The following is a 13280-nucleotide window of genomic DNA, read 5'->3' as shown; positions in this document are numbered from 1 at the left end:
AGAGAAGATGGAGGCAGAGCTTCAGCAGTGACTGGGTCTGGCTGGAGGAGAGGAAGGAGAGAGGCAGAGGAAAAGGTTTGCTGCCCGAGGGGTGTGATCCTTTTGTGCGCAGGATGTGGCCAGATGGGGTACCTGCTGCAATGTTACCATCAAGGCAACCAGAAAGTGGGGGGGGGGGAACTCCGCTGTGGAAAACACTCTGCCTTTTCCCATGGAACACCTGAAAGGGTTAAAGGCCGGATACTAGCAGTCCTTTGCTGGGGGAGCTCTTTTCCAGGCTGGCATTTGGCATCAGCAACGCGAGTGATGTCAAGCATTGGCCAGTTGTGTGCCACCATGTCAGCATCCAGGCTGGCAGTGCCAAGCCAAACACCACTCACCAGCCAAGACAGCGCAAGAAAGGCAGATGGTAGGAGCTGGCTCTTATTAAAATGAGAAAACAAAAACAAACCCCACTTCCAAACAGTTTTATGAGGAAACAGAGCAACGTTGTTCAAAATTCTACAGTATTTTTCCCGGTTCCGGTTCGTCTTTAATCCCCAAAGTTGCATCTGCTTCAAGAGAGCAGTTGTGATGCTGGCAAAGAACATCCTGTTGTAGGAAAACACTGCAGATACACTGATGCTCCTGTTACTATTACAACAAAGGGTCAAGGCAGGTTTGAAGCACCCCTGAGGCGCTCCCAGCTCAAGCCATCCACGGCAATTCACAAGATCATTGAGGGCCCCGTCCTGTGAGCTGCGGATAGCCCTCAACGCCCATTGGCTTCAGTGGGAGTTGATGGCACTCCAAACTAGCAGGATCATGCACATAAGGCAGGGTGATGAGTACCAGCACTGGCTGGAGAAACTTTGATGGAACCATATTTCTGTCGGAATGTGCTGTTCTGGGGATATCAAAATACTTTGCGAAATCAGACCAATTTCACCAGAATTCCCTTTTTGGGAAAAAAGGGCCGGGAGCATGCTGACCGTGTCCAAAGAGGACATTTAGATGTTAAATGGAAATATTTTGTTCCGCATGCATTTTGAAATGACTTTTCATTTAAAATGTTTTATTTGTTCTGTATTGTATCTGCTACTGTAATACAATTATTTTTTTTAAAGTCAAAATCGAAATGAAATGTTTAGGGTTTCTCGAAAGGTAACATTCAGTTGACCCCAAATACACAAACAATTCTGAACTTTCCTTCATGGAGAATTTCAAAAATTTCCATCCCGTTCAGAATGAAGCCAGATTTTGAAATCTAAAATCCTTCACGAAACAGAACTTTCATCCTCCACGCAGTTCTTCTGAGTGCCCAGGACCTCCCATTAGAGTAGCAGCTGTCCAGTACCTCTCAGGATCAAGCCCTTCGTGTCTTGTATTCCCATGGCTGGGAATTCACTCATCTCTGAATAATAGAATAACGTGTGTACAATCCCTGCTCTGCCATAGGCTTCCTGTGTGACATTGGGCAGGTCCATTAGCCTCTGAGTGCCTCAGTTCCCCATCTGTACATTGGGTATAATAGACCTGCCCTGCTCACATGGGTGGGATGAGGATAAATACATTACAGATCACGAAATGTTCAGAAACTGTGGTGAGGGAGGCCATGGTAGTAGCATAGATAAATAATTAAAAACAGTAAACCTACAAAAATTAAACCGTAACAGAATATGATCAAGACAACCTCTAAAGTAGCAATAATTTAAAAGAGGAGAAAACAAACCCTTCAAATTTTATTTCTCTCCCCATTTTAGAAAATCCATCTCTCCAGTCTAGAGCAGATTAAAATGACCAAATTCTCTCTCAGCCCCTGGGAAAGAGGATGTTTCAAATGGAAACTGCCAATTGACCTTCTCCCCTAGCTGTCGCCAGTCACCTCTTTTGCCTTCTTTCATGTCAGCATCGGGTCAGGACGACGGGTCATTGTCTGACCCGAGTCATAACAAGAAGAGAGCGGGGCCTCGCCTGGGAAGGCAGTAATTCCACATCCTAGATTTCAAACCATAATGTGGAGACAGTGAGGTTTTTTTTTTTTTCTCTTTCTCTCTCCCCTCTTCCTTTATAGTCAGTAACTGGTTCATAACCACGGCGAGCCAGGGAAATACGGGTGGCCCCGCACGGGATTACAGCCTTGTTTACAAAGAGCAAAATGAGCTCACATGCCCAGCTGCTGTGAAAATGTGAGAAGTCAGCGTGCAGCACGGAGGCTTAGGAATCTTGAGTCGCAGGCAAGCCCTGTACATAATGGATCCCCTGTCTGTGGGTGCTGGCCAGACCGCCTGTTTCGTGTCAGAAAGCACATGTGGCTGGTGAAGGGGTCTGAACCAAACTCTCAGATCCAAATGACTCTGGGCTCTGGAGGTAGTTGGTTCTAAATCTGAACCGTGTGGCCCAGCTCTGCTGGCTGGCTCCATGGAAATACTCCAGCTGCTGCAAAGGGACAGTGCAGGATGCATCTACTAGTGTCCAGAGCTCCTCCTGATTGTAAATTCACAACCGGGGAGAGAGGCCTTACAACCGACTGCAAAAAGCTTCCAGGAGGGCAGTGTGCTATATGCCTACAGTGCTCCTGTGGGGCAGAGAGGAGACAGGACTGTGAGGTGACAAACCCAAAGGTGATCTTTATCTAGCCTGCTGGACGTAGGACTGTTGCTGATGAAACGCTATTGGCTGTCACAGGGAGAAAGGCTGATGCCTGCTCTGAATGACATAATCTTATCGACCAGTGCCCCTGGAGCTGATGGACAGTGAAACGGAGATAGTGCACTCCTAGCAGAAGAAGCAGTAATGAGATGAATATGACCCTGATTTTGGGAACTGCTCTTACCGTTAAGAGATTTGTGATGTGCACAGCTCAGATTCTGGGGCAGATGTGACTGAGGTATAGAGAGGCACGTCTGCAGGAGACGCTCAGAAGGGAGATGTCAGTAACAGCCACTCCTGGTTCTATGCCTATGTCTTGACTGTGAGAAGACGGGGATATAGAAGAAAAGATTTTGACCCTTGGTTTCATCCCACGCTAGCTTGTTGCATTCATTGCAATGGGGGAGCATGGCTTGTGGTTAAGGCACATGGGACGGGGACTCAGGAGTTCTGGGTTATGTTCTTGGCATTGCCGCTCACTGTGTGACTTTGGACAAGTCGATTCACATTGCCGTGCCTCAGTTTCCCCATATACTTACAGGCTGTGAGGCTTAGTTCACCATCGTTGGCAGCTCGGTGGCTGGAAGGGGCTGCAAGAGGGCAATAGACTGTTATTTGGGTTTATGAGGCTATTGTATAAGCTCCTTGGGGCTGAAAGTTTGTCTCCTTGTGGCCTTTCTACTCTGGACTCAGCTTGCCTCGAGGGGAGTGACCTCACCATTGGGATGATGCAAACTAGTTAGCTGCCTCTCGTTGCCTATGCCTAAAGCTGGCCCTGTGGGAGTGGGGAAGAATGTAAAATAAACCAGATGAGCTATTTTGTAAGAAGTCTGCATGTTGTGAGCTAGACACGAAAAGTGTCAGGTCACCTTGTCTCGGCCAATCGCAGACCAGCCTTGAGCAGCTAGCAGGACAATAGTGTGAAACAAGGTCATATGACCTCATCTCAGCAGCTGGAATGTGTTTGCCCGTCCGGGGTCCTAACCCATCCAATCAATCAGTATTATTATGCCACTTTGGCCATTACAAGGCGCAATAAAGAGACAGACCTAAATCCAGGCACCCCAAGTATTGTCTGCCTTCTCCACCTGTTCGACGTGGCAAATAATTTACAAATAGGGCCTGGTTTTGAGGGCAGGAGCTGTAAAACGTCCTAAATGATGATAAAAACAAATCATGGCAGAAAATATAACAACTTGTGCCTGTTCCCTTTGACCTCTTCCCATTCATATGTGGCCTCTTCAGCCTACAACGTATTTTTATCCTCCCGTTATATTATAAAGACACATTTCCATTTTCCTCTCTTACCCTGTTGCTGTGGTATTTGTTCCCCCTCACGCCCATGCCATCTTCTCACTTTCTATTGGCTCATCTCCTGCCTTCCTGCTTGGTGACTGCCTCCTGTAGCCCATATATGAGGTGGAATGCACCAGTAGAGCCATGTACCACTTCCAACAAAAATTGCTAATGAATTTAGAGCTGGTGAAAGGGGACAGGGTGGCTGCCCTAGGGAAAGGCCTCTTCACAACAGGTACAGAGCCATCAGTGGCAGGGCAAGCTTCCCCCCCACATGGCTTCAGCTCGGGTGTCCAGATGCCCCGATTTTTATAGGGACAGTCCCGATTTTTGAGTCTTTTTCTTATATAGGCTCCTATTACCCCCACCCACCCCCTGTCCTGATTTTTCACATTTGCTGTCTGGTCCCCCTAGCTACAGCAGTGTGCCAAACCTGTCCTGGAGACCCCGTTTCCAGGGGGAGTTCAGGCTCTATGACCCATTCCGTTCTTGACCTCCATTCCGGGATAGAGTTGCCAGTGGTAAGGGGTGGGTTTGTGTTGTGGATATTTATCCACTAGCAACTGGTCTGTGAAAGTCTATCATCAAACAGCCAGTAGCTGGTAACAGCTTTCAGTCGCTACCAAACTAAACTGGAGTCAAGCCGGTCACCCACAAGGCTGGATAGTCCATTTTCATGACCCTGAGTCATCCAGTGTCTCATGTACAAGACAGTGTGACATGGCTGAAGCTAACCTCCCTGTGCCTCAGTTTCCTCACCATTGTTATTAGCAATGTAGCTGCACTGTTGGCAATAATATGGTAGAGAAAGGGCTAGTACAGACACAGTTATTGTATAGGTAGGACCTTGGAGAATAGTGTATAGGGAACCTGCTGCTGCTACCCTTCCTTACTATTTGTACTGTGGTAGGGAAAGGGATTGTCTTCATGGGGACACTCACGAAAATTAATCTGAATCAACCTTTTAAATTGCGTTAAACCTCTTTGTGGACACTCTTCTTCAGAATTAAAGTGACCGTAATTTGATTGAACTTAATTCACTTAATTCATGAATTAAGGTCAATTAAATTAAGGTCACTTTAATTCTGAAGAAAAGTGTTCAGTTCACACACATATAATGTGGTTTAACTAAGACACTTTAAATTCACACCCTTAGTTCATTTGGATTATTTTTACTGTGTGCCCCTATGTAAACAAGTTCTTAGGCATACAGGAGCCTCATCCTTATTGAAAGTTGATGGTAAATTGCCTAGGTCCCTTTTTTGAAAATTGGAGTTAGGAGCCTAAGTCACTTTGGCACTTTTGATGCCTAAAGACCCCAATCAGGGCAGTCTCTACCCCCAAAGAGCATACAGTTTGAATAGACAAGACAAGGTGTGTGGGGGGGAAACTGAGGCACAGAGAGGGGACACGACTTGCCCAATGTCTCACAGCAGGTCAGAGGCAGAGCTGGGAATACAACTCGTCACCTAGTCTAGTGACCTATCCACTAGACCATGCTGCCTGCCGAGTTATTGATCCTCCAGTGTTATTCATAAGAGTAACCTAATAGAGTTCATTAATCACATCGGAGCTGCAGAGTAGATGACAGTTTTTGATTATATTGACTTATTTTCTTTGAAGAACAAGTTGGAAAGGGAAGAATCCTTCTCCCCAATATAAGGCAGCTAGTGCTAAATTCTCTCCCTCCTGTTTTCTGCAAAGTATCACCGACAAGGTCATCTACAGGACTCGGCAAAAAGTTGACCCGGTGAGTTGTGGTGACAAGAATTAACTCAGAAATCAGGAGCTAGGGGGAGGCAGAGAGAGATGGTGCCCAAAGAGCTTTTAAAAGCCACGAATTCTGACCTCCCTGTTCTGTGCACCTTCATTCTCTGCCTAGAAACCTCCCCTGGGTGGAAAACCACACCTCCCTGCCAGTGACATCATGCTAGCACAGTCAGCAACCTGCCAAGGGGTCAAATTCCAAGCCGCACAGGTAGAGCACACTGCACTTCCTGCCCTGCTGGGGAGGAGTCGGGGGTGGGGAAGGAGAGTGAGAGTGACAGAATGCAATCTCCAGCCATTCGCAGGGCAGCCAAAAAATCTCCCAACATGAAATCGGACAGCGAGGAGAGCAAGCCAGGTATGTCTGCCCCAGTGGAACTGCACTGCCTTAGACGCGGGTTAGGAGAGTTTGGAACAACACTTGTGTGTGCGTTTGTGAAAATTGCTGATGGAGTGAGTCCTCCTTTCAGGCCCTGCCTGTTGTTTGGGTCATTACACGCCCAGTGATTTTTCCAAGCTGGTTGTTAATTGAAACAAACAGTCCTCCAGAATTCTGGTTAGTTGCTGTTCCTTCATTCCTTTGCTGTTGGGGAAAACTCTGTGTCTGTGGGAGGAAAAGGAAAAAAAAAAATTCAGCAACCCTGTCTGTTAAACGCAAGCATGTGTGGGCTGCAGATGTTCAAAGGGAGCTGTGTGGGAAAGTTCTTGCTTTTAAAACTTGCAAATGAGTGGTTAACTCGCGGAGTGGTTGTTTTAACCGTTTGAGGATCATGAACAGAAAAGCCAGAAGCGATACCTCTTGTTGGTCACTGCAATATTAAAAGAAAGGTGAGTGCTCAGTCTGGGAAGCTGATTCCAGGAGCAGCAGCCCAGAAAACCAGTCAAATATGTATGAAATATGACTGTCCTGTTGCTAGTTTCAAAACCGTAATGATCACTGTACAGTGATGGGATTATAAAATACAGTTTGCGGTGTGCTTGGCTTTAAAGCAATGGAGAGGCAGTTGTGCATTCTTTGCCTCGGGTTATCTTGCTCTCTGTCTTTGCTTCTGATGAGGCTGGTTGCAGTTTCATTTAATGCGCATTCGGGCTTTCTTTTTTCTGAACTGTTTAAGACTATTTGTAAACTCCCCCTCTGATACTGCCGAGTTGCTCAGCAAATGGGTTAGAAATAACTGGCTTCTTTGTAGTTTTTATACTCACAGGTTGAAAGATTGGCTACAAATGGGGAAATTGCTGCATTTTTCAAACCGAGCACCACCACCAAAGCAGAAAGGGAAATTACAGTGCTGAGAAGATACATGTGGTGTTAGGCTGATTTGTGTATCGTTAGCCCATCTCAGGTCATTACAGAAACCCGAGAAGAGAAGTTTAAGGTTATAAACTGCTTGCGAGCAGGCTGGAAGTTTACAAGTTGACCCTCTATTTGAATTGCATGGTGCTTGTGAGTAGTTCAGATGTGGGGCTACAGGAAGATGCAGGTGAGGAATTGTATCCAGGCTGCCTGAATTGTGTCTGAGGGGCTCTCTCATTCAAATGCAGATGAACCTGTGGATCAGATGAAAATCTTGGCATAAAGTGCCCCTAAGGAACTTGGGCCAGTTCCTCTGCTGATGTAAATGGATGGAGCTTCATTGCTCTGGCCCTTTATTTTGAGTGGAAAATAATTTTGAGTCTTTGCAATATTCCAGTTTTCCTTCCCTATCTCCCATATTCTCTCCTCCCTCCTCACTCCCCCTTAGCCCTATCCCAAAGTTCAGTCATTATGAAACAGTCTGTGGTGGACTCTGTCCCACCGCATAAGGAACCTGCCAATTTCCGTTCAGACTTAGAAGGCTGGGAATGTGTAGCCAAAATGAGAATCTGATTGCCTGAACAGTGAACACATCATCCAGTTTTGTTTTGTTTTTTAAAAAAGCAGATGCAGTGAGTTGGTAAAACACAGGAACCGGGATGTGTGTGTGTGTATGTGTGTGTGTTATCTAGGTGTACTGCTGTAGTTGTAATAATCTACATTGCATCTGCAAGTGTGCACATCCCTATATAGAGATATACACATGCGCACTGTGGCTGTGAATATAATTTCTGAAAACTCCCTGTACGCTAGATTTGTAGAATGGTTTAAGCGCCTGAAATCAAAGGAGCTATATATAATTTGTGTGTGTGTGTGTGTGTATACACGTGCGCGCGCACACACACACACACTCAAAGGATTGTAACATAGTTGGCCATAGATCTGACTTCATGGTTGTCACCATGCTTGACAACTTTCTCTTTTGGAAATAATGGGGATAAAACCTAGATCTTCCTGGTCTAAAAGCACAAGAATCTTACTGCTTGAACTTCAGCAGAATTCTTACTGGTTGTTAGCTGCATAGGCCATGTGACATACAGGTGAGCAATCCTGAGACCAACCAGTAGGGCGGGCAGTTCATTACAACTTTAGTGCTATGGCTTATTACATTACTCCAAGTGTTGCCTGTGATATGAGTCGGTTTGACATGGTATCTGTAGTATTGTGAGTCTTTTTGGAACTTGAAACAAGAGCAGACAGTGTTTTGAACAGAAATATTAGAAGCTTTATATTATTAAAAACCCTAAGAGGAAGGGTTGCTGCTTGGATTTGACTCTCAAGTTCTGAGAATCAGGCCACTTACTTATTCAAGTGTCTGAATATGGAGTGAGGCGCCTCTTTTTGGGATGCAAGCGCTCAGCTTCGGAAGGGATCCTTGAAGATATCACTGAAAGTCAGTGGGAGCATGATACCTGCTGCTTAGTCTTCAGAGACCGTGACCATTAATCCTAGTTAGTTTGGTAAGAAGGACTAAATCAATGTATGTTCCCATGTGAACCCCCTAACATTTAGTGGACATTTGTAGATTCTTATTTTCTCCAATAATTCACCTCCCTCCTGTATTCAAGAGATTTTTAAACATCGTGCTCCTCCTTCACCATCTTTATATAGTAGTGCTTGATCCTGAAGTCAATGGGCATTGAGGGCACATTGCAGGATTAGGATCTTGGTTACTTTGCTTTTTAATAAGCGATCCGCATGAAATTCCTGAACAGATTAAATATCCTCCATTTCCCCTCTCCCCCGGCCCCGCAACGTGAATTTAGTTACAATCTTAGAAAGCTTATTATTAGCATCGGTCAATGTCTTCCCTCTATTAGCCGGTGTCCGTTAGAGATGGACAAGCCAGGCAAGAAGATAATTTGTATAGTTCTGGCTCTGCCCAAGCCTTTGACCAATGCAAATATTCTGGCAGTTCAGTCGTTCCCAAAGGTCAATTTCCTCTAGAAATTTCTGGCCCAGCATAGCTGCCCATTTAAGTTTAAGGCCCACTCTCCATGGATTCTGCAGTGATCTCCTCCTTCCATCTTTCCACCTGCTCTGTTCCACTGCCTAAAAGCCTTGCACTGTTTGCTTCAGAGACTTTCCTTTGCAACTCAGCCTCTGTATTCTGCTTTTCATGTGGAATACCTCAGCTTTATCCTTAATTTTAAAAGGACCCTCATTTAGACTTTATTTTAAAAAATTACAAAGACTAAATCCAAATATTTCCATGACATTTCTTTTCATTATAAAGGAAACTTTTTTTTTTTCTTGCCCCTGTAGCAATTTGCTAGGTCAGGAGAACCTGAAAGTAAGGTTGTCTAGCAATTGACTAGAGGGAAAACTGAAACTGACTAGACCATTTTATTAACCGCACTTGAAACCTCAGCTTTCAGCTGGGAAAGGCATTCAGCTTTTACACAAGTAGTTCGTGAGAAATTGCCTACTTAAAATTAGCTCAGGACTGAAGTAGGAGTGGGGATGAAAGCAAGATAGTAATCAGAATGGTGTGATTTTACAATTCCAAAAGCAGGACGGGGGGGACCAGGGTAAATGCTTTCAGGCCAGTGAACCTTTTCCAAGCAGTGGTACTGATTATTAAAGAAAAACAATCTGTTTAATGTGGTTAATGGTTGCTTGACACGCCCCAGCTTATATGTATTTGATTTTTCTCAGCACTATCGAAAGCCTAGAATGGCCTCAGCCCATTCTCTGTCTTCTCGTCTTCCCCATTTGTATAAACTGCACAAGAACACTCATGCATTAATTCTGAAATTATGTTCAAATCCACTGAGTGATAAAATCCCCCATAGCCAATGTTCATGCCTCTTTATAGGCCTCTCTTTAATCTATGAAAGTGTTTCTTGCGCCTGCTTTTCTGAGCTGCTGGTGTGGGGCGGGAGGGGAGGAGGAGGAGGTGTCCTATATGACAATAAAACAGCCATTATTGTCTTTAACTTCCAGCCAAGCTGTGCTTGCTGCCTCTGCCAAAATAGTGTTGTCTTTTTTAGCATCCCCTTGCCACTATTGGCACCACTTACCCTGATCCATTTTGTCTATACTTATCCATAAAACAGTTCTGTCCTTTCTTTTAAAATTCCTGCTCGCTCTCTTGATCCAGCCAAGGCTTAGTTCGCATGACAATACATTTGCTTATTCGCCTTGAAAAGCTGTCCCTTGAGCCATGCACTCATCACTGTAATGAGTGATGATAAACTTTCCAAACCCTCTTTGGCTTTAAATCCCCCTCCTCCGTCTGACAATGTTTGTGTTGATTAGGACACTGTGGAGAACGGGGGCTATGGTTTCATTATGTGTTTGTAGAGAGGAAGGTTGGTCCAGTGGTTAGGGTGCCACCTAGGCCGTGGGAGATCCAGATTCCCTGCTCTGCCCCAGATAACCCGTGTGACCCTGGGCAAGTCACTTAGGCTATGTCTACACTACAGCCTATGTCGGCAAAACTTATGTCGCTCAGGGGTGTGAATATTCTACCCCCCTGAGCGACATAAGTTACATCATCATAAGCGCTCGTGTGCACAGCACTGTGTTGGCAGGAGAAGCTCGACATAGCTTCTGCCGCTCACAGAGGTGTTTTTTTATGCTGACGGGATCGAGCACAGAGCGTCTTCACCCGACATCTTCCTAGAGCGTCTTCACCTGCAGTGCTGTACGTATAGACATGGCCTTAGTCTGGAGATAAATATATTTAAGATCCGAAGAAGTGGGCTGTAGCCCATGAAAGCTTATGCTCTAATAAATTTGTTAGTCTCTAAGGTGCCACAAGTACTCCTGTTCTTTTTAAGGTTTGAAAACACTCAGATACTGCAGTGCTGGGGGCCATACAAGTATGACAGATGGCTTGTATATACCTAGCACAGTGAGACCCCCAGGCTCTGATAAGGGTCTCTAGGTGATACCACAATACATATAATTGAAAATAAGAATTATTACCTTCTATTTAACCCTTTACTCCCATCACCAAAATTCACTGTTCTCATCTTTACTAATCGATATGCTGCCCCAGCAATTTCCCCATATTACAGATAGTGCTTCTCTCCCTATATGACTGAGGTACGGACCCTCTGTAATATACTGTACTGCTCTGTGTTTTCCATAAACAGCCACAAAATGTTGTGCTCTGAGAGCCATCCAGCTACACATTCGCCCTTCTACACCCATTTATAAAATATCCACTCTTAGCAGCAGTTGGTAATCTCCTAGAAAACACAGTTTTGCATCCCCTTGCTCTATTTCCAGAAAAGGTGTCATCGTTTGTTTTTCTTTGTAATGATCTCTGATTGTTTCTCTCTCAGTATCTCGCATAAATACCACAGGCTGCTCCCCGGGACTAGCTTGTCAAACCTCTTCTGCAAGAGCTATAACCTTTGCCCCTAGCAGACTAATCCAAGTCCTGTTAACTTGGTCTCTCTTGTGCGTCTTTATTGGAATGTCTGTGTACCCAGTGCAGCTTATATCCCTGTTTGTCTTTGTCTTGTTTATATCACAGAAGTGGTCATGAAAGCTATCAGATCAACTGCGTCTGTGCATGAACTTGAAACCGTGTGAAAACTGCGTGATTTTGAGTTTCCTTCTAAAATCACACTGCGCCCTAGTTGAAGCCAATCTAGGCAGATGTATGGGTTTTGCATCAAAACTGGAAATGGCTCAAATGCAAAGTGGACAAACTTCTCCACGTTTTTTGGGGGTGTTTGGATTAGGCACTCTGGTAGGCCTGTTCGAGATATTGAGGGGCTGGCCAAAAAGTTTGCACTTAATGTTTTAGGAGCATTTTGATGAGTCTAAATAAACATATCGTGCTTTCCATAGTGTATGTCTACACTAGAAATGATACGGCAGCACAGCTGCAGCACCAAGCTGTAGACACTACAGTGATGGAAGGGGCTCTTCCATCTGGAGGTGGTAGCCAGCTCGTTGACCTAATGGGATCGGTTTAGGTTGGCTTAACTACATTGCACAGGGCGTGAACTTTTTCTCAGACTAGAGCGATGTAGTTAAATGACCTAATTTTGTAGTGAGACAAAGTGCGTGAGATAATAGCTATTATTGGTCCAACATATTGCCTCCCACACCCTAATATCTTGGAATCAACACGGCTACAATAACATTGTAACTAACTTTGTAGTGTAGACCAGGCCTCAGTGTGCTTTGCAAACATTAATTAAGCCTCACCACAACCCTGACAGGTCACTAACTCTTATTACCCCATTTTACAGACGGGGAAATGGAAGCTCAGAGAGGTGAGAAAATAATTTTCCTTAAGATCACACAAGAAGTCTGGGGATTATGACCTGGATCTCTTGACTTCCAGTTAGCCATAATACTAGCTTCCCCCTCTTTTTAAATGGGGGGTTGGGGGGGACGACCAAGTGAGACTAAAGCAGAACAGAGGAAGTCTATTAACAATTTGTGTGATTGGATATATATGGCATAAACTGAATACATGGTGTGGGATGCTATAAAAAGTTTATTGCCACTTGTCTTGGAGAGACTAGCAGCGCATACTTGTGGCGCTGTGTAATGTGGTCATGACAGAATAGTAACACTATAAACTGACCCATCACATCTCTTATGTAGCACTTCATAGGTCTTTTTTCCTGGGTATTGTCCGCTTCACTGCCTCTGCTTTCTTTGTGTGAACGTGATTTCTTTCTCAGCCAGCCGAGAACAGTTAAACAAACCACTCCAGCAGGAATGGAGGCATGTCTTCATCAGTGTCTTTGACATCATCAGTTAGGCTGTGTTCCTAATCGCCCATAAACAAAATGTTCCGTACAAGAGCAAATTGGTTGATGCAATAAAGAATTTTACACCTTATCTGTAGAGTTCATTTCACTGTCTGTGTGAGATTCCATTATGAAACACATAACCAGTAATGTGGTCTCAGAAAAATATAGATCAATTATTTCAAATTTGGTCACCAAACTCTTTCGTGTTTAGGTGGCTTAAATTAAGTGGCCTGAACTTCAGAAAATCCACAACTTCTACTGAAGTGAACTGGCGTGGTGAAATTGGATCTATTGCTTGGTTTTCATGTGTTGCGGAAGTCAACCAGCATTATTTCGGGCTCCCGCTTAGCTGAGAGTGTTACACAAAGCCTGCATGTGCTCACAGAAAACTTAAATTTTTAATTTTAAAATATCCTACCATCTATTTGAGTATCATTTTGTATTCAGTCTGAGTTAAAACATGAACAAAGACAGTTTTTGAAGGGGTTTTTGTTTTTCAAACT

At 44.5% G+C, this 13280-nt stretch overlaps 1 protein-coding gene across 4 annotated transcripts in view; it reads left to right on the top strand.

Moving 5' to 3' along the window:
* KAZN (kazrin, periplakin interacting protein) overlaps positions 1–13280 on the top strand; it is a 747507-nt gene that overhangs the window by 553056 nt on the left and 181171 nt on the right. Inside the window, exon 5 of one of the 4 annotated variants that reach the window (XM_065421352.1) lies at positions 6528–6574. The exons of the other annotated variants lie outside the window; for them this stretch is intronic. Coding sequence (XP_065277424.1) covers positions 6528–6574 — 47 coding nt within the window. The remainder of the gene's footprint in view (positions 1–6527; positions 6575–13280) is intronic. 4 annotated transcript variants of the gene reach the window in all.

The sequence above is a fragment of the Emys orbicularis genome, chromosome 22 (assembly GCF_028017835.1).
Source record: "Emys orbicularis isolate rEmyOrb1 chromosome 22, rEmyOrb1.hap1, whole genome shotgun sequence".
Lineage (NCBI taxonomy): Eukaryota > Metazoa > Chordata > Testudines > Emydidae > Emys > Emys orbicularis.
The sequence above is the reverse complement of the archived record's forward strand: the minus strand, read 5'-3'. Positions and strand labels throughout refer to the sequence as shown.